This window comes from Triturus cristatus, chromosome 9, assembly GCF_964204655.1.
Source record: "Triturus cristatus chromosome 9, aTriCri1.1, whole genome shotgun sequence".
Classification (NCBI taxonomy): domain Eukaryota; kingdom Metazoa; phylum Chordata; class Amphibia; order Caudata; family Salamandridae; genus Triturus; species Triturus cristatus.
In genome coordinates, this window is record NC_140592.1 from 268,250,678 (window position 1) to 268,271,262 (window position 20,585).

Consider the following 20,585-nt stretch of genomic DNA (forward strand, 5'->3'; position numbering starts at 1 on the left):
AGATGGAACTGGATGGTATACACCCCACTCACTGATCGGTTAGGATCCCACTCTTGCTACCCAATCTTCTAGATGTACCCATGTTGCCCACTACTTCACTGGGCGACACCACCACTACCAGTGAAGGGGAGGGGTGGGGGGGGGGGGTTGTTTTTGTGTTTTTGTCTGTGAATTTATCCTCAAGACGTCAAAACAGGCATCTTCTACTTGGTATGTGGGGATTTCCTACGGACCCTGGGACATATGAATCTGGGCTCTGACTAGGTGAATGTTTTTAGCCCCGGGCCATGCACGCTCTACTGTACTAATGTTATTTCGAATTAGGATGCTCAATAAAAAGAAATTTGATTTAAAAAAAGGCCTGTTCACCTCTACTGATTACTACACATTATGCTGCCACCACTGAGCTCATGCTGCTTAACTCAATAGCAATAACCTTTGACAACTAGGACGATAGTTCTTTGAGCGCCCCTTCCAGTCCAACAAGCCAAAGCCCGTGTTCGCCTATGACAACAAAAGTCACCACTAGAGTTCCAGACATCTTTGCAGCTAGGGCACTCGGGGCAGGTGTGCACATCTGTCACCATGTGAGGGACTTTTCCATCCCAACAGATACTTCTAACTGCAGATTCAGAGGAGTGTACTCAGAAGAGGAATTCTTGCAGCAGATTGTAGGCAAAAAGGCCTCTAGTCAGAAAAGGTAGTAGTGTTTCATGAATATGTATAGCAAGGCCGATGCCGCAGTCTCGCAGGTATCAAGACCTGGCAAACCCCTGGCCAATGCAGTTGTAATGGCCTTGGCCTTGGTCAAATGAGCCAGCCTACAGGGGTTCCTTGTTTGCCAGAGAGTAGCAGATTTTAATGCAGAGGACCATTCACCTGGGTGGGGGTCTATTCACCTGGACAGAGTCCTCTTTTGCACCACCTTGTCTTTCTGTCCTCAGAACTCTAGGCAGGAGAGTAGTGGCTGGAATGTGTATGGGAGACATGTGCCCCAATGCAGGCGAAATGTATCTCCAAATTCCATTTTGGGAAGAACCTCCAGGGCGCAGAAGCTGTGACACTCCTTGTTCTCAATCGTGGGGAACAGATCTAGCCAGAGCATGCCCCCTGTGACACCTCAGGATGGAGCAGTCACAAGTGGTCCACCAGCTGACACCTGCTCAGCTCCTCTACTCTGGTGTTCAGGCACCCCTATAAGGTGCTTGTCTACCAGAAGACCCTATGTTAGTCCAGAGACAGAGGTTCCTGACTCAGTACCCCTGCCCGGTGTGTGGCAGTATCACACAGTGGCCATGCTATCCATTAGGATCTGTACCAGCTTTCCCCTAATCATCAGAAAGAAGGCTTTCAGGGTTTAATAGATAGGCTAAAGCTCTGAAGGTTGATGTGAAGCTAACTCTCCACTGGACAGCAGAGCCTCTGATCACCATTTCATCCCGGTGACCACCCCAATAGTGACCCATCTGCTACAACCACGAAGACTGGGTGGGGAAAGGCTAGTGGTCTACTGCAGATCAGGCTTGCATCCATATGTCACAAAAGTGACATTGAGCCATTTGTCGTTCAACATGGACAGCGTCGGAGAGGCAGAAACAGGCTCTGGGACAATTGAAACCTTGGGTTCAATTGCAAGGTCCTGCTGTGCCATATGGCGTACAGGAAAAGGAGGATACAGTACTCTAGGAGCCCAAGCAGCCTCAGAACCATCCTCACTGATACACAGGACCAAGCCTGAAACGTCAGGATCATATCCTGAATGACCCAGACTCGCTTCAGGTGTACAAAGGCCTTGAATGTTACAGTGTCCATGATAGCCCCTATGAAGGGAATTCTCTGCATAGGGCTCAGGTGGAACTTCAGCTTATTGATGGAGAACCCAAAGGAGATCGAAGAGTGCTGTTGTAGTTCAGAAGTTGTTTGTGCCAGTCATTGAGGTGCAGGAAGGTATGTAACACTGACCTTCGAAGATGAGCAGCGACCACCGATATCACTTTGATGAACACAAGAGAGGCAAAGGTAAGGCAGTGGGATGGCCAAAGTATTGCACAGCAAAAAAGATTCTGACCCCACTATGAACCGCAGGTAGCATCTGTGGGACTGCAGAATGGGCAAATCCCAGGGACATGGCATGACATAAATCACTCTGGTGCAGGTGCAAAGAAGGGCAAATCAAAGCAGCTTTGGAGCCGGTGCACTAAAAGTACCTTTGAAACACTAAAATGTAGAGTCAGACTTCGCAAAAAGTCTTGATCGACTGAACGGCATGTCCATAAGGGACGCTGGATATCACCTGAAAACCCAGTTGATCGCATCAAGGCAAATCTTCTAAACACTACACTGGTGCCTATAGCATGGCCCATGCTTTTGGGACAGTGTTTACGTAACGTCCTCCAAAATAAGTGCCCCTAAAGCTCAATTACCTTCCAACTAACAGAGGAAAACCTTTTTGGACAAAGGCACTATACCTTCCGACTCCTACCTGGCAGGTTTGAAGGAAAAGCCTACATGTTTACTTTGCTTGCGGACTCCTGCAACACAAGGCTCCTGGGCACCTGGTGTCTTGTTAAAATGTCAGGATCACCAGGGGCTGCTTTAAGCAATCTGCCCATAGGTCAGCTTCCCGGACAGGCTGACCACGGCTTCAATGTGCCATGACAGTTAAGTGGCTCATATGACGTTAGACCTGATTGAGAAATTCAGTCAATAAAGTGACTTTGGTTTCCAAAGCAGACAATTACAAGTCTAGTACTCTATTGCTCGTTACAGTATCACAGCAAAAAAAGCAGTTTATTCCATTGGTGGACCAGGTGGCGAGTCCCGCTCTATCTCTGGGGAGGTATCAAGCCCACTGGCATTCTGAAAGTCTCAATATAGCCCTTCATCAGAGTAATGAGAGGGTGCATTTGTCCACCTGCTCGTCCTCATCAGTGACATGAGGGGCATTGGGTATGGCCTACACCACAGGGGAATGGGAACCATAAAGGGCCTCTACGCTCTGATAGTACTGGCAACGAGGAAGAGGTTGAGACTGAATGTCTGGACTGCATAAACACTGGTTGCACCTTAGTAATTTCAAAGCATGCCCTTGGCCTAGCACAGGTCTATATCGGCTCAAGATCAGAAACGGTCAGGATTGAATTTGGCACTGGTCCCTGCACGAAATGAGGTGGCGTGGACTCTTGAACAGAGTGGAATTCTGGACCAGCATCAATATTAGCCTAGAAATGGCTCCCGAGGGGGCAGTTGGCGGAGGAGAGAGCAGCCGGTGGAGGGCCAACTGACAGTCCATGTGGCCCAGTGGGAGCCAGCAGGTCCAGAAAATTGCAGCATAGGCTCCTTGAACACTTAACTGCCGATGAGTGGAAGACGGCCCAGGGAAATCAGGGTGCATTGCGACCAAATGCAGGACCAGCTTGGTGTCAGGTGACACCAGAGTCTTCAATTAACGCCCTTTTGAAGTCTTGCCAAGCAGGAGGGGGAGGAGTCTTACTTTTATTTGCACTTACTGAAGAATTTTAATTTACATGAAGACTCTGTTCAGTACCTACTTGGTGACCGCAACTGAAAACAGCCTTGTGGCCTTTCAGAAGGGAGGCAGGACCTTGAACACTGTTTCGAACACTACCTCTTATGCTTTGCAATGTAAAATTTTGCCTCCCGCTATATGGTCTTTGGCCTCATGATGGTGCACTTATTGCACGACTCAGTACAGTTTGAATTTGGGCATTTTTAGAGAGACCTCTTCCCTAATGCACCGTCTTTGATAATTGGGAGTCATAAGAAATCTGACAAACTTGGTGTGGAGCTCTGAATCCGTGTAGAAGGGAACACTTATTTGCAGCTCTGCCTTGTCACTTCTGGTGTGGTATCAGTCAAGTAGAGCCATATGACGCCACTTACGTACTGGCGAGCAGGAAGCACTCCTGGAAAAATCTCCTGATACAGTCTGGCAGATGGGACTATTTGAAAGCTGAGCAATCTGCTGTTAGAGGCAGCCATAAAAACAAGCATTGGCATAGCCAATAGGTCTCGCTTTGTGACCTTATAAGTATTTAGTTATGCAGCACAATATCCTTGGTGCAACAACATCAACCGTTGCATGGCTAAACACTTATAAGGTCCTAAAGGCGAGACCTATTGGATATGCCAATGCTTGTTTGTGTTCAGGGGCGGGTAGGGTATAGGGCGGTTAGGGTGTATTTAGGGGAGGAGAGGGGTATGGAGTGGTAAGGGTATTTTTAGGGTTATGGGGTTCTGTAGCGTTATAGAGTGGTAAAATATTTTTAAGCTTTAGGGGTGGTTGGGGTATATGGTGTTAAGGGATTTATAGTGTTATGGGATGGGTAAATAAAAAAACAAAGAAAACCATTAAATTTGAATTTAGAGGGGTTCACAATTAAAACACACACACACACACCTACCTACCTTATTAATGTATACAAATCAATGTTCAGGGCAAAAAAAAAAAAACAATAACTAACAACTAGAATGTTTTTTCAGTCCTCCAGTTGTTTCAAACAAATGTGGCTGTATTCCAAAGTAATTGCATAGTCCACAGAGGAGGTAGTCTTTAGGGAGGTCTCACACGGATGACAGCTGAGTCCTCTGTTTTTAGTGCATGCCCAAAGCTTTTCTTAAAGTATTCAACATTGGAAGACTTCCCCAAATGATAGTGTTGAAGCGTTTGGGCCCTTTTAACTGTGGGCCTTTTCAGGACATTGGAAGAACGGAAGTACCTGTTAAAATAATATGTACACACTGTAACCACGTGTAAGGTGCTAGAGATTTCTAAGGTGCACCCAGAAGAGTTAAAAAACCAGGTACAAGTACCTGAAGCTTTAGAACATGTGGAGCCGAACATGCCACGAACAAAAAGATAAAATTGTGATGCAGTCCCATATAAATAGGGGGCATGGCTGTGAGTGGAGAATTTAGCTGTGTCTATGAGCTTAAACAAGAATGGTGGAGATGCAATGAACAGTTGGGTCATGCACTCACACAATGCATGTGGCACAAATGTGTTGTCCTAAGGGTCGATGTGGCTTGTGTAATCTTGCTCTATGGGACTGTGGATGAGTGTATGAGTAACCTTGCCAAAATGCAAAGGTTTGTGCTGGCATAACATTGGGTGGGTCACATGCATGAGAAGGGGCACTTACTAGTAGCTGCTGCTGAGGGTACGGGAAGGAACGACTGTTGGTGCTGGCCTTGCTGAGCCCGGGCTAAGGGCAAGGCCGGCCCCAAGTACCTCGGGGGGGGTTGGCTCAGTCGTGCTCACGGCACTATGTGGCGTATGCGCTTGCCGATTGGTGGATTTACTCCCTGCCAAGTGGAGAGATGGGACGTCAGCACCTACGTGGGAAAAGGGCAGTGCCTAGAGGCCTCTTTGATGTGCGCTGTTGGTTTCAATCCATGAAAGGCTGGGAGTCTTATTGGAGCGCGCAGTACAAGGAGTTGGGTAATCCAGAAGCGTTTAACAAGAAAAGAAGAGTCGATGAGGATGGCACAAAAACGTCCTCAAGCATGATGCATGCCTTAAATAGCGAAAAGCAGGAGAGACTAAACCTGCTAGGATGCAGATAGGGAGACTTCTCATAAGTTGCATCGGCGAGTACAATGCCTCAAGAGCGACTCTGCTGACTCACTAACTGTGCTGGTTAAATATAGGCAGGAGGAGCCAACACCGGGGTATCTTGCCAGAGAACCTGGCATTGGCCTGGCCGTGTACCTGCCAAACATATTTGAGAGTTCTAGCTGCGTCTGCTGGCTTATATGGCTCTGTATTCTGGGAGGAATGGCTGCGGCAAAAGCGTGTGGTAGCACTTTGAAAACCCACTTACTAAATGTCTCGCAGAGCAGCGCATGCGCTGGCTCAGGCGAGACCTAAAAACGTCCACTAGAATAGAAACTAGGGTGAGGATTGTATCTCCAGGCATATAATGGTAAACTGGTGTTCTTTATCATGACACAGGCTTACTGGTGGGATTTTGGTCTATGGGGATACAACTCTTGTGCTGCACAGTAAACACTTGTCTATTGTGCATCCTTTTAACTAGCAAACAATTATCTGAAAATAAATGATGGTAGTGGTTCCAGTGCCAGACCCTAAAGTATTTGATTACTCCATGAGCTTCTCTTTGCGTTTCCCTCTAAAAGCTTTAAGGCACATGGGCCCAATATTACACGTATTACACCTTTTCCAGGGACTGGCGTCATTCCCAGTTCTTCCACTAAATATATATTCTGTGCAAGGTCATACTGCCAACAAAACCTGGAAGAAAAAACCTAACTTATAAGTGGAGGCAAAACTTTAATGTTCCATTCTGCAAATGCAAAACATTGGCTCCTTATAACCATCATCTACCCAGCTCACAATTTCCCGCCATGTGCCTAAAGAGCACAGACATCGTACTCTAGCGGCAGTTCAAGATGGAACACAGAATGGCCTAGCAAATTTTACAATTTTCTGTCACATTGTGCAAGAATACTTACCATTTCTCAGCAGTTCCCTACTAAAGTGACTTGCTTCACAGTAGTTCCTTCCTTGTAAAATAGGGATTGGCCTCTTGTCACTTGACCTGTAGTTCTCTGTAGTGCTTAATAGAGTCATTGTTATAACATTAATTAGTTCCTTAATGACTGTCCTTGTACAGTGCGGGCCACTGATCAGCCCATTGGCTGGGAAAAAAAAAGATTTCAAGTGATGAGAAAGTTCATTCACGTCAGAGAGACCATTGTGATAATCCCTGCAGCCATATATTAATTCTCCATTCTACAAAGAAAGAACAAAATATAGGATTTAGTGACAGTTTAGAAGAGTCATTTTGCAGTTTTGCATGCTAATCAAACACAATACTTGATCCAGAAGCAAGGGTAGGGGGTTTACATCAAATCACAAGTACTTTACAATTCAATTTGGTTATAGATGTTGAAAGCTTACACCTCAATATATTGAGTCTCCAAGGCTGGAGTCCGAAATTTGGGCAATCCCACTGTAGTCAATAGAGATGAAGAATTTTTACACATGAGAATGATTTACAAGGCTGGTGTCCATATGCAAGTACGGAAAATATATGGCTTATTGAGAGGACAAAAAATATTTCATTGTGGACAACACCCTCTAAAAGATGGCGAGTCGATAAGTTTACCACAACCAGAAGGGCCAGCATTCAATTTAGAATTGCTAAAGTTGATGTTCATGCAGCCTCTGCAATCCCTTGTGCAGATAACAGACTGCCTCAAACGTATATATGGAGTGTGTGTGTGCACTGGCTAAACACAATGAAAATCTTCACTCGTAAGCAAATCTCCATCATGCAGAGACAGGGAACGCAGTGAATTTTATATGGTTTCTGCAACATTTGCAAATCAATCTGAAATGGGCTGGTCTTGCTAAAGAGAGAAATCTGGGGCAGTATGAACAACCTAACTTCTATTAGATGAGTTTCACTGAGTCGAAACCCTGAAAGTAAGTGGCATTACTGAGCCTTTTCAATAAATCACTACAATCAATTGCCTATTAGAGTGCTTTGTTTAATTGTTTGTCTCCGGCCCTGAAGACCGAGATGACACAATAAAAGATTGTTATGGAGCCAGTATTCAAATAGCCATGCTCAAATGCACGATGTGACACTATAAATCGGGATCGCCGGTCTTCCGCCGGAGTTACGCCAGAGTTCAGCCCGTCTGCGCCCGTCCGCGCTGAGGACGGGCTGCAGGTCGGGCTGGACCAGGTTCATGTACCTCCTCACTTAGGTAAGACAGTTTTGCGCTATTCCTCATCTGCGCTGTGGGCCCTTAGATCTCCCATATGCTCCGCCTTGCACTGCTGGACTCCATTGGACCTACTGAATTCTCATCGTTGTACTGTCTGTTTTGCCCCCTTTCATCCCCAGGCCACCTGTCTTACCAAATCATGCTCTTCCTCTTCTGGGCCCAAGGTTTTTCATAACACTGGGTTTTTAATAAACGCGCGCTCGCTAATTAAGCATAATCTTGCTTTCCACGATTTTGTGGACGTAAGGCAGCCAGACTGGGTCTTCATCACGGAGACCTGGGCTACTGACTCTTCTGGACATGACCTTTTGTTAGCCATTCCTGATGGCTACTCTCTACATCGGCATGATAGACCTAAACGCAGAGGAGGAGGTATTGCCATTCTTTTTAAATCTTCCTTGTCATGCACAATTAAGCCATTGTCTTCGCCCCAAGATTGTTTTGAAGCTCTATATTTTTGTATCACCTGTGCCCCCTCAGTCTCTTTCACGGGCATACTGATCTATAGGCCGCCTGGGTATAGAGCTAACTTTGCCCTGGATTTATTGAAAATCCTCGAACCATATTTTGGAAAGCCCTCCTTCACTATTCTAGGTGACCTCAATTTCCATCTCGATGAGGTTCACTCTAAGGATACCATATCACTGGTCGAATCTCTTGCATCCTGTGATTTTACCCAGCTTGTCACTAATGCCACCCATATAGCTGGCCATATCCTTGACGGGGTGTTCTCCAATGATTCAAGACTTTCCAGTGGCTTACCCCTACCCCTGGTCTGGACTGATCACCTTGCTGTCCCTCTGCAGCTAGCCTTTTCTCTTTCTTATGGGATTAGGAAAGGGACTACCCGTTTTGTTTCTAGAAGAAACTTTAGAAATCTCACGAATGAGGTTCTGGCTCCCTTTGTTTCCACACCAGAGGCTCTTTCACTAAAGGATGCGGCTGAGGCAGCACATGATCTGCAGGATTCCATCGCCAATGCAGTGGAAAAATTTGCTCCTGCATCCCTGCGATATGTAGCCCGGCGCAAACCATCAGCACCATGGTTCTCGGACCATCTCAGAGGACTACGACAGGGCTGTAGAAGCAGCGAGAGAAGATGGAGGAAATCTTGGGATCCCATGGACAGGGAGGCCCATAAGTCTGCTCTTCGTGAGTACAAGCAGAAAGTGATTATGGAGAAGCAGAAATACTTCTCCAGCCTTACCAGCTCACTCACTTCCTCTAGGGAGCTCTTTAAAATTGCTGACTCGTTGTGCTCCCTTCAACTTCCAGACCCTGTAGTCAGCTCTCAGCGTCTTTGTGACGATATTGCAGACTTCTTCCATACTAAGATCTTAGATATTCATACCTCTTTGGAAGCACAACGTCTTGCCCTGCCGGAAATTCTTCTATCAGTCCCTTTCAGTCCTCCTTTAGTATCCCCTAGCCTTCTTTCTGCATTTCCTTTAATGTCTTTGGAGGGTCTGAATGGCCTTTTGGATAAGATCAAATCCTCCTCTCCTCTTGATCCACTGCCGCTCAAAAAATTAAAAGAGTGTAGGAACAGCCTTCTCCCTCCCTTACTTGAGGTGATGAATAAGGCAATTGTTCAAGGCATCTTTCCATCAATATGGAAGAAGGCCATTGTGAAGCCGCTCCTAAAGAAGCCTTCACTTGATCCAGGCCTCCTGAAAAATTTCAGACCGATCTCCCTGCTCCCTGCACCCGCAAAAATTTTGGAAGCCCACCTGAATCGCCACTTATCCTCTTTTCTTGAAGTCTCTGAGTATCTTGACATTACCCAGCATGGTTTTCGAAAACACCACAGCACAGAATCCGCTCTCACCTTTGTAGTCGATAGCATCCGACGCAAGGTGGACGCTGGACAAACAACTGTTCTTGTGCTACTGGACCTCACAGCCGCTTTTGACACTCTGTCCCCTGCCATTTTAACATCCCGGCTTAGAGAGGCAGGTGTCACTGGTTCGGCATTGAGTCTCCTCAATTCCTTTCTCCTCGATAGGGAACAAAGAGTAATGCTCGGCAACCACCTCTCCCCTGCAAAGTCTCTGCAATGTGGGGTGCCACAAGGGTCGGCATTAAGTCCCACCCTGTTTAATATCTACGTGGCCCCCCTTGCTAGACTAGTAAAATCGCAGGGGATGGAGGTGGTATCATATGCCGACGACACCCAGATCATGGTTTCGCTGACTCAATCCTCTGTCACAACATCTGCCTTTAGCTTCCGGTCTTGCATGCAACATGTTGCAGACTGGATGGTTGCAAACTCCCTAAAGCTAAATGGCGACAAGACTGAGGTTTTGATTTTCGGGAAGAACCAAGAGATTTGGTCAAGTGAGTGGTGGCCTTCCTCTCTGGGTATCTGCCCGACTCCATCTCAATCTGCCAGAAATCTGGGTGTAATGTTCGACACCTCACTCTCAATGTCCCTACAGGTGAATCGGACTGTCTCGACCTGCTGGGGCGTGATCAGGACGCTCAATAGAATTCGCAGCTATCTGTCACTTCAAGCTCGCAAGCAGATTGCAGTCGCCCTTGTTGGCTCCAGGTTGGATTATTGCAACTCTCTTTACATGGAAGCCAACAAGGGCCTTATACATCGACTGCAAATCGTGCAGAATGCTGCTGCACGTTTTGTCCTGGATCTCTCCAGGTCTTCTTCTGCTACTGCTGCGAGGAGAGACCTTCATTGGTTGCCTATTCAGCACAGAATTAACTTTAAAATTCTGTGTCTGACATACAGAGCAATGGAGGATGAATCTAAAGGCGCCATCAGCTCCTTGCTTACTCGTTACTGCCCTTCAAGAAGTCTGCGTTCTTCAGGGCTGCTTCAACTTGTTGTCCCTCGTTTTAAGCTCGCCAGATGGGGAGCCAGGGCTTTCTCAGTTGTTGCGCCACAACTTTGGAACAGCCTGCCGATAGAGCTGAAGACTCTGCCTTCTTTAGCTCTGTTTAAAAAGGCCCTAAAAACCTGGTGCTTCTCTAGAGCTTACACAGGTTGAGCTGCAGGAGCTTTGTTATGAGCTGGATTTGGAATTAGGCGCCTTGACGCCCATTGGGCTATGTTTGCGCATGACAAGATCCCTTTTATTATAAATGCTAGCCTTTACATGCTGTCAGCACTGGAGCAATCTGAATATGTGCTAGAAACAGCAGTTTAATACATTCATTAGTGTTAATTTCCTCTTTATTTGCTGATGGATGATCTCTTCTCCTGCATTAGTCAAGGCCTTTGCAGCAAAGGTGGCCTGGGAGAGTCGCCTGACGGCAAGTGTGCCTGTACAAATATCAAATCCAATCAATGCAGTCCAATTCAAATATAATCGGGTTTGAAATTAATTCTTCAAACCTTGGGCGGGGAGATGGCTGCTGGGTGTGATTGTGCCACCTGAGCTCAGATGGGCCTGAGGAGTCAGCTTCGCTCGTATTGTGAATGTGCAGTGGCTTAGCATTAGCAACTCACACTGCCAAGTCAAAAAGTGCTGTATATCTGTGGCCAGAAGCCTCTGTTTCATATGCTTCATATGGCACAAATCAAGAGCTGTACACCAAAGGTAACATACCAGACCTGTGTCCTAAGGGCCGCTCCAAGTACTATTTCATCTGTATGCTTTACACACAGAGTACCCTCTTTGCATCCCTCCCCTCTACAACGTGGCAAAGATCCACCCAGGGGTGGCTTTGCCTGTTTCTGAACCCAATGGCGTCATGCTTCTGAGCAATGCAGAGCAGGTAGACACCCACACGTATCAGGTTTACAGACAAAGGAAGAGAAAAAGATAGAAAATAGATCAGGTAGTGACTCTTACCCGAAAATCACTAGTCCCTGGGGTGTCAATGTTTTTTTCCTGCCAACCTGCTCATTCGTCAAGAAATTTTCACTCACTGAGTTCAGGAGGCAGGGTGGGAAGGGTGACAACACATCCAAATGAGATACTGACAACCAGAAGAGCCCCAAAGATGCTACCCGAGTAAGTTCAGGAATCAGCTCCCCCTTGCAAAAAGTTTTAATGACTAGGTGTTCCGCTATGGGCAAGCAAAGGCAGGAATGCTGTGAATGAGGGAAAGATAACATCGCAAGAAGGTGCTCCTACAACTAAGAGAATCACAGATGCTTCTTACAAGCATTTGCAATGCAATTGGTCTCGCATTTACGCAAGTGTAACCTATTGCCATTGTAAATGACAATGTCTTTTTATTTATGTTTTAAAATCCAAAAACAAAATAAAAGGCTTAGCCATTTACAATGCCAATAGCTCAAACTTGAGTAACTGCGAAACCTATTGCATTGCATGAAATGCACAGACATACAACCTCTATACAGTGCAGCACGGATGCAGAGATGTGTAACCCAGTCAACGAACACTCTAAGGCATGCAAAATAAGGCACACACAGACTCACAGTATCTTAACAGACAGCATACACGCCCATTCACAAAACTCACATGCTCAGACTCATACTCAATAGCACCGATAGGAGAGCAGATGGAAGGAAGCCATTCCTTTTACTCACGCCTGCACAACATATATATAGACACATGTAAACAGAGCGAACATAAATAAATACCGATACACAGTGAGATAGTGGGTCTGAGTGCGTACTGCGCGTGCTTGTTGGTGTTAGCGCGCGTGTGGGCGCGGGTATATGTTTGTGTGTTTACCAGACACCACAGTAACTATGAGAAACAGGAATACGGCTGAAATCGATAGAGGCCTCGGTTCCCAGCAATTACTCATTCCTCAGCATGGACGGAGTGGAGACCGCAGCATTCCAGGAAATGCAACCCGAGATCAGCACAGAGAGGGATACTAACAGGTCGTGCTGGTAGCACTAGACGGAACACGGGTTATACAGAAAGACATGCTTAATTTCAGCCGGTGGGGCCCACTACCACTAGCAAGCATTTTTAGGGATCAGTACGGGTTTTTTCCTGAACAGACTTCGATCTAGAAACAAGTGACAAACTCCAAATTGGGGGGATGGCGGAGGTCAGGAGAGGCTTAAGACGGAGAAATACTGTCAAAAGGAGGAAGCAGGAATAAAAGAGGACCTGCCGAGTGAGATAAAGATATAAAGAAAACAAGCAGCATGCTCAGGCGACCCCTCGCGCACACCAGCATCTTGTGCATGCGCCGCTGCCATGTTTAGGTCAGGCAGAGATGCGCAAGGCAAACAAAAAGTCGGAACAGTGCGGACGAAAACGGTAGTTGGTGGTCGCTGCTTCCGGACTACACGGAAGTCAGTTGGACATCAACAGCCACTGAAAACAAAGGTAAAAACATTCAGCAAATGGCAAGCGGCAGGAGAAACTACCAGCTGCTTGCCAATATATAGAGATTACTTTAGGTCTCGCTGAGACAGCGCAAGCAGCGCATGCGCTGCCAAGGCGAGACCTAAAAAGGTTTCTTGTGCTGCATGACTTCAATAAACCTCTGAGCAGAGGGTTGAGGGAAACAGGAAGAAGGAAGTACTCTCAGAAATCGGACAAGGAGGCAGTGTCATTGTAAGCAGGTCAAATGCAGTGCTTTGGTGTTAAAGAACATGGAGTAAAGTGAGGCGGTAGTAGGAGAAGAAGAAAAAAGTTGCACAAGTTGCAGTGTCTCTGCCTCTGGGACATAGGGAAGTGTAGTCACAAGCAGGTAAGTAACTCAGGTTGGGAGGTGAGATTTTCCAAAGCTATGGAGCAGGAACTCCCAACCACTCCAGTCTTAGTCAAACCCGTCTAGTAGTATAGCCAACACCGACAGTCAGAGTGGTGTCAATTCAATGAAAACGACTGAGGTAAGAACAGCAGGAGGGAAGAGAGAGCAAAATCACAGATTTATTATTAGGAAAAGTTGCATGTGAAACATTTGTACAGGATTGTTAGACTTGTTCTTTTTTGGTTGCATTCACACATTAAGCAGTACCAGGTCTCAACAGTCAAAACTTTAACACCCAATGATGAAGGGGGGGGGTCACAGTATTTTACAGGTTTTCTATGAAGCAACTAAAGTGCTTAGAGACATCAGTAAGTAAAAGAAGCAGTAATTATAAAATGTTGGCACTATGGGTACACTGTCAGGCAAAATACAAAGAAGGAGTTTCCTTAAGCCGTCTGCCCTAGTCACAGCCTGCTTAAATTCTTTCCCCACGTGGCTCACATTATTTCAGTATTCATTGTTCACAATATCAACAACATGGTGAATTAAAAGGAATTAAAAAAAATACATATTAGGATTGTAGTAGCCACAGATATTGGGATCAAACATATAATTACGTTTTATAAACTGCAAAACAATATCTACTTAAATTTAGATAAAATGTTACAACAAAACAGTTACAAAATTCTGTCACATCGATTATGTGCTTTACAAGAGAATGTTTTTTTCTTTGAAAGTTAATATCCAAACACCGAGGTAAATCAATGTCCAACATATCTTACCTTAAATATTTTTAAATTATTTTGTGCCTCTTGTAGTAAATTCGACAAAGCAAAGTGCATTCTCTGTTTATTTCTGCAATAAAAATACACATTTATTTTCATTTTGAAGTCTATTTGACAACATTTCAACACACGAAGGCAAAAGGAAAGGTTACTTTTATAGTAACTCAAGCTCTCCTACCTTAGGTAATCACATGTTATTCAGGTATACGGAATCCTCCCATACTGTAGGGGAAACTGGGAACATTCTCTTAAAAAGCTTTACATATAATGCACATACTTCTTTTCCAAATATGCTTCACCTTACAACTGGTTTGCACCCTAACAGTTGCTCATACTTCTTGCAGCTGGTCCAAAGATTTTCAGACAAAGCCAAGTCAAAGATAACATTGTGTGTTGTTACTTTATAAGACGACCTTTACTTACTGCAATATCTGGTTCTCTCTGATTATGTATGTTTAGGAACATATTAGTAAGGAGATTTGGCTAGTAGGTTCTGAAAGCATAAACCTAAATTAGATTTTCTACAAATAGATTGCAAAGTACAGCTTGGTCAAGATAAGCTTTCAATCCACATTTAGAGAGTAGTGCACACAAAATGATTGTGGCTACTATGTTTATCTCTTAATGAAGCATGTTTCTGAAAAATTATCGTTAAGACCTAGCCTCGGCAGTGTTGCTTACGGTGTCAGGTCAACACTAACAGATATCATGTTAGTCAGGTATGTGGTGATCTAAGCAACTCTACTTTGCATGGATCATCCCGGCTTTTAACTACCTCACGTCAGCCCACTTCCCAAAGGCATGTACTGGCTCCCTAAAATGTGGGACAATCACCCACTAGAAAGAATGGAGGACTGCTTTCTTGCTTGCTAAGAACCACCTACAGCCATGATGTTTATTACTGTTCAGCATAGTCAATCATGATATATAGATGCCCTACCATGGATGACCATGGTTTACCCTGGATATTCACCACACGACCACGCTTCCTATATGGCCGCCTGTTCTATTTTTGAGATTTACCCAACGGTCCGTCCCTCATTTATGAAAAGTAAATATCCAGAATTATGTAGTACTTAACTAGTTGGGTCATATAGCCATTACTGTTCTCAGCTTACAGATCATGTTCCTGGTGTGTATTGGCCTTCCCACCCTTTGAAAGGTATTCCCATTACTTTATGGATATGTTCAGGAGTGGTGCTGTTGATCCCTTTTAGAGGGTATGGAACTAGTGCTGCCTACAAGCTTACGGTCTCTTGATCAGAAGAGTTTTATCAGTGAAACCGACAGAAGTGGTCTTACATGGACATTATAAGGAACGTCAAGCTTTTTTCTGGACTTTAACTTAATCTTTTGCTTGCATAGATCTGGGGCCTGCATTGTTTTGCTCATGTTGTCATGTTTTCTGATGTAATGTGTTCTGCCTTCAGCCACACTGTTAAAATGAGTGCTATGACTGGGGTGAGGTTTGCCGGTATGTAGCTGGGGGGAGAAAATATAGCAAAAACCAAAGAAAATGATGGACGGAGTGTTGAACATTGCAAGCACTCACCCCCAGTCAACTGATCTGGGTTTAATCCATCACCGTTCTTTAGCCCACTCTGCCACCCCAGAAAATATAGCCTACGCTTTAATCACCATATTGGCCTGGGGATGGTCCCCAGGGCCTCATGGAGGCACAGGGAGGTGGTCTCACACCCTCCTTTAAGCGACCTTGTACTGCCTCCTGGGAACAGACCCACACCGTTTTTTCTTTTTTAAAGTGCGAGAGCCGGTGCTTGCACTTACATATGGGACGCTCAAGTCCCCACCATATATCTTTCCACTATACTCCGACTTCCGCAGGGTCAACGAAAAACTCGAGGCCAATTGGGAGAGGGAGTGTGGGCCATACTTCGGCGATTAAGGCACACGAGTTATCCCGTTCTATGTAATCGGACAACTCATACCCAAGACTCCTATTCTGCACTTCTGTTTTCCAATGCTCGCTGTAGCACCCGGCAACGGGGGCGGGGGCAATGGTTGTATATGTTGTTTTAAAATGCTCAATAAAAGAAATTGAGAAAAATATAATTTTTGCTTATGGGACTCTTCCTTTCCCCCCCCCCCCCCACTAGACCTAGGTGAACAATGTATCCATACCCTGCCCCCTTATATCTTATTTTAACCTTTAGGACTCAGTCCCTGAAGTCCTAAAATGACTGTTACTGCATCTTTGTTCATGTGGTGGCACCAAATCAGTTCTTATCTTAAGATCTGACGGGTTTGCAAATTCTTAGCGGTGTGAAACATACAAGCTTTTCAGAAAATACTTAACAAATTTACACCAAATCACATTCGCTGTCTCGACGACTGTGATGCTTCCTTGACTGCTATACTTCTTTATTAACCTCCCCTTGGGACTACACCACATTTTCTTCAGTGACCTGGATAAGATACTCGATGAGCCTGTCTGGCACTCATTTTTGCGTAGGCTGGTGACATGGAGGCACAGAACTTCAATCTTATTACCTGGAGGCCCAGTTGCAGTGGCTATCCTGCTGGATAGCTGGGCTTAGCCCAGCTGGCACATGCTCCCTAAACCCCAAGCTGATGCAGGAACAGCTGCTGAGGGCATTGGCCCCGGGAACCTGTTCACCCATTATATCCTTCATGCTGGTGCAGGTGGCCCAGAGATCTCTTGAGAGGCTACCGTATTATTCGGGATTGCTCACCTGGATTTATAAAGCCTCGGAAACCCACTGCGGGATTTTCCTGGTACCGCTTAGGGATACACAGGAAAAAGAGCTTGGTCGTGCCCTTAATGACAGGGAATGGTCTAGAGCCCTCTGAGTGTCCCGCAAAACACGGTTCAAGTTAATACAGTTCTATATTCTGCACAAAGCATATCGTTCCCCAGCAAAGATACAATCTTTTTGTAGATACCACGGACTCCTGACCACATTGTGATTCAACAGCGGACAACTTCAAGCACACCCTCTGGGCCGGCCCTGCACTAATACTCTATTGGACAGAGGTGACGAAACGCTTTCCAATGTTACTAAAGTAAAGTACTCAGTCAAGACACTTAGGAAACTGGCACCATCGGCCTTTACAGATGCCACAAAAATCAGAAGATAGCCATCCCCCGATTTCTTGACTTGGGCCTCCTCATAGCCAAATGCACTGTTGCAATGGCAAAGTAGAACTCCCCCATGCAGTGCACAATGGCAGAGGCCTACACAGGGAGGAGGCCCGGAGCCTCCAACGCCACCCAATGGCACCAGCACAGGATGCATTATCAATGGAAAGTTTGTACCCACCTAAATCTGCTGCTATCCCCCTTTCCTGCCTCTCTGCAACCAAAATTCTACTCTAGGTCCATGGTCCTCACCCCACATTATAAACTTGATCCCCCGCCCCTTCAGTTGATAGCCCATCTCTCCTCTCGACCCTTATCCCCTACAGCTCCTTCCTAGTTAGCCATTGTCCCCATGTTCCCAACACAGGCTGAATAACTCTGCTGGCGTGCCATCTGCGCGACTCATTAACACCTAGGCCCACTGAAGAACTCTGGGGACAGATGTGGCGAATCTCACCACAGAGCTCTGCACCGATGTTGGGACAATGTGTCATGTGGGAAACGCGGATTCTATTTGTCAGAGCTGTGCCTATGCTTTGTTAATTACAAAACCTCAATAAAATTAGTTTAAAAACAAGACGGTTCTTGAGGGTCACCTACAGAAATGTGAATCTTAAATGGACTGAACACTTGAATTCCTGTAGAAAGTAGCATACATTGAGGTCAGGTGGGCATTGGCAAGAAGACTAGAAGATAGTCTCTGCTACACAAAGAGAAACCTCAGAAGCAATTTGGAAGAAAAACATGTGCTTGGTAATATGGACCATGTCAGTGCACAATATGTCCTTCCAAGCAGAGAAAGGTGACTACCTAGAGCTAGACAAATACTTTAGCAAACAGACCCATATCCAGTTACGACCAGTAGAACGGAAGGACATCCAACCCACCACAAAAAAAGGATACATAGCCTGTAACCATCTAGCCACACATGTTCTATCATAAAGCAAGCATATAAAGCCATACAATATTTTCAATGTCATTCATTGTAGGTTAAAGAAAAATATGCAGCACAAACTTAGGGAAAAAAATTATCTAAGACAGAATATAGAGCATTCTTACCCTGAGAAGAGATCCAACGGACAGTATCTACTTATTCTCTTCCATTTTCCTTTTGCTACCTGTAAACACAACAAACAGAAGTAACATTTACTGATACATGTTTAGCTAAAGGTTTTCTGCAATGCTACTCTATCCGAATGTGGGTCAGATGCAAATTAAATTAGTATGCAAACTTTGATGAATGTTTTTAATAGGAAATAAGTTCAAGTGAGGTCCAAAGGGTTAACACCTGTATATGGGGGATTCAATGTAACGCACAAAAGTATGTGTTAAAGGATCTGCAATCAATAAGTCCAAGCCACACTATGCTAGGGTACCTTTCATTCACAGCCCCCACACCCTGGTCCTCAACACATTTCTGTGCTTCCTTTTTATAGTATATATGCATCACAGTCCGGCTCAAGGTAAAATTTATCACAATAAGCTATCTGGCATCTCTTTAATGGAAAAGAAAGGACAAAGTCAGCAAATTTCTATTGGCTTGCAAGGGGGTCTTCAAACTATAATGGACATAATCTTCAATCAAAGAAGCAAATCACATCACTGTTCATTCCAACTATCACTTCAGAGTATTTAAAGCGTTGTGCCTAGCAAGTTGATGAAGTCATTTAGCACATATGGCTTACATCTTAAATAATCAGCAGGTAAGGAGGTTGGAAATAAGCAAGGCAAACTCAGCCTTCAAATCTTCCCACATCAGTAAACTGAATACCATTGCACTGGGTAACAATAATGGCTCCCATTCACAGTGCTTTGAATGGCAAAAACATGGCACAAAGTACCATATAAAAACAGGTTATTTTTATCATTAAACTGAGTTCACCTGCAACTTCACCTTTGACACAGCAAACAAATGATTGCTTCCACTTCATAGATAGATACATGTAGCCAGATTACTAGCAGTAAAATTGTTACTTATCTAAACAATTGTTTGTAACCTATTCTGCAGATTGACAGGTGGAGCATACTATTGCCATTTAGTGATCGGACATAGAAAGTGAACTTTGTTACAATATGTATGCTGTACATGCATGCGCAAATAAGGCAGCCATCTTGTAATGAAGTTTCAAATAATCAATATCCATATTAAAAGATGGTCTACGTACATGTGTGTGCGCAACTTGTAATGGAGTTCCTAATGCTTATTGAAACTCCATTGCATGATGGGTGCTATGCTGTGTGATCATCTAACGAATGCAAGCCCTTTACAACCACGCCAATGCCACACTCTTCCCTGTAAAAGCATCTAGTTGGCTGGCAGTTAATGAGACACCATCCATGGCATTGCCGGACATACCATTAAAACAATTCAGATAAACTCCCACTCGCAATGTCAGTCTAAAACGATGTGGCCCTCTCACTGCACTCTTTCCACACTGACTTTTAGGCTATTACCTCATTTAACCCCTTCGATGCTGCGCAGATTCCGCCGCTGTGCTGACGGAATCTTGCGCGGGCGTGGTCATGACGGAATGGTTCCGTCATGAGCACAGCTCAACCGTGGGTCATGACGGAACCATTCCGTCATGAGCACCGAAGGGGTTAAGGCAGCACTACTGTTGATTGAATAAATTAATGATTGAGGTCCCCTCACCTGTCACGATTACTGCTCCAAATTACCACCAGCCTCTTTTACATTCACCCTAGGTTTCATCAATGGACTCTTCACCATACTGCCTAGCACCCACTGAGGACATTGTCCCCCAAACTGTGCTATCTCATGAACCATAAATCATACCAACAATGGCCAACAAAATCGAAGGTGAATTAGGTGAAACATGGATAATCCTAAGATCCATTTCTGTCTCCGGAAGGGAAGAGATGATGCAGGCTTCCTTAACATCAAGATAGGGAGCAGAGGGCTCAGCAACCTTCAGGATGACTCCTGTCCGCCTCGGGATTGTACAGATTCAAGGCCCAGAGGACAGTGCAAATTCAACAGCAGGCAAAGCACTTCAGTGTCTCTGGAACTGTTTCGACCTTCTTGTTATGAATCAGATAGTCTCCAGGCATGGTCCTGATCATGTGTGCCTAGAGGTCTATTGGCTTATGAGGTGGATTTCATCAAGATATGCACTCTACAGGTTTTATATTTTAGCTCAAACCTGGCCCTTGAAGTCAGGGCAACAGATTTCTCTCCAGTGCATCTATTCTTCTTCCGCCAACCTTCAGGGTGGAAGAGCAAAACTTTAGTC

At 45.1% G+C, this 20,585-nt stretch overlaps 1 protein-coding gene across 1 annotated transcript in view; it reads right to left on the reverse strand.

Annotated features, from left to right (window-relative positions):
* The window catches only part of IPPK (inositol-pentakisphosphate 2-kinase), a 324,563-nt gene that overhangs the window by 125,940 nt on the left and 178,038 nt on the right, over positions 1 to 20,585 (reverse strand). The window contains exons 7-9 of the mRNA XM_085624891.1: positions 18,391 to 18,449; positions 14,208 to 14,280; positions 6,496 to 6,775 (exon numbers count right to left, since the gene is read on the reverse strand). Coding sequence (XP_085481017.1) covers positions 6,496 to 6,775; positions 14,208 to 14,280; positions 18,391 to 18,449 — 412 coding nt within the window. The remainder of the gene's footprint in view (positions 1 to 6,495; positions 6,776 to 14,207; positions 14,281 to 18,390; positions 18,450 to 20,585) is intronic.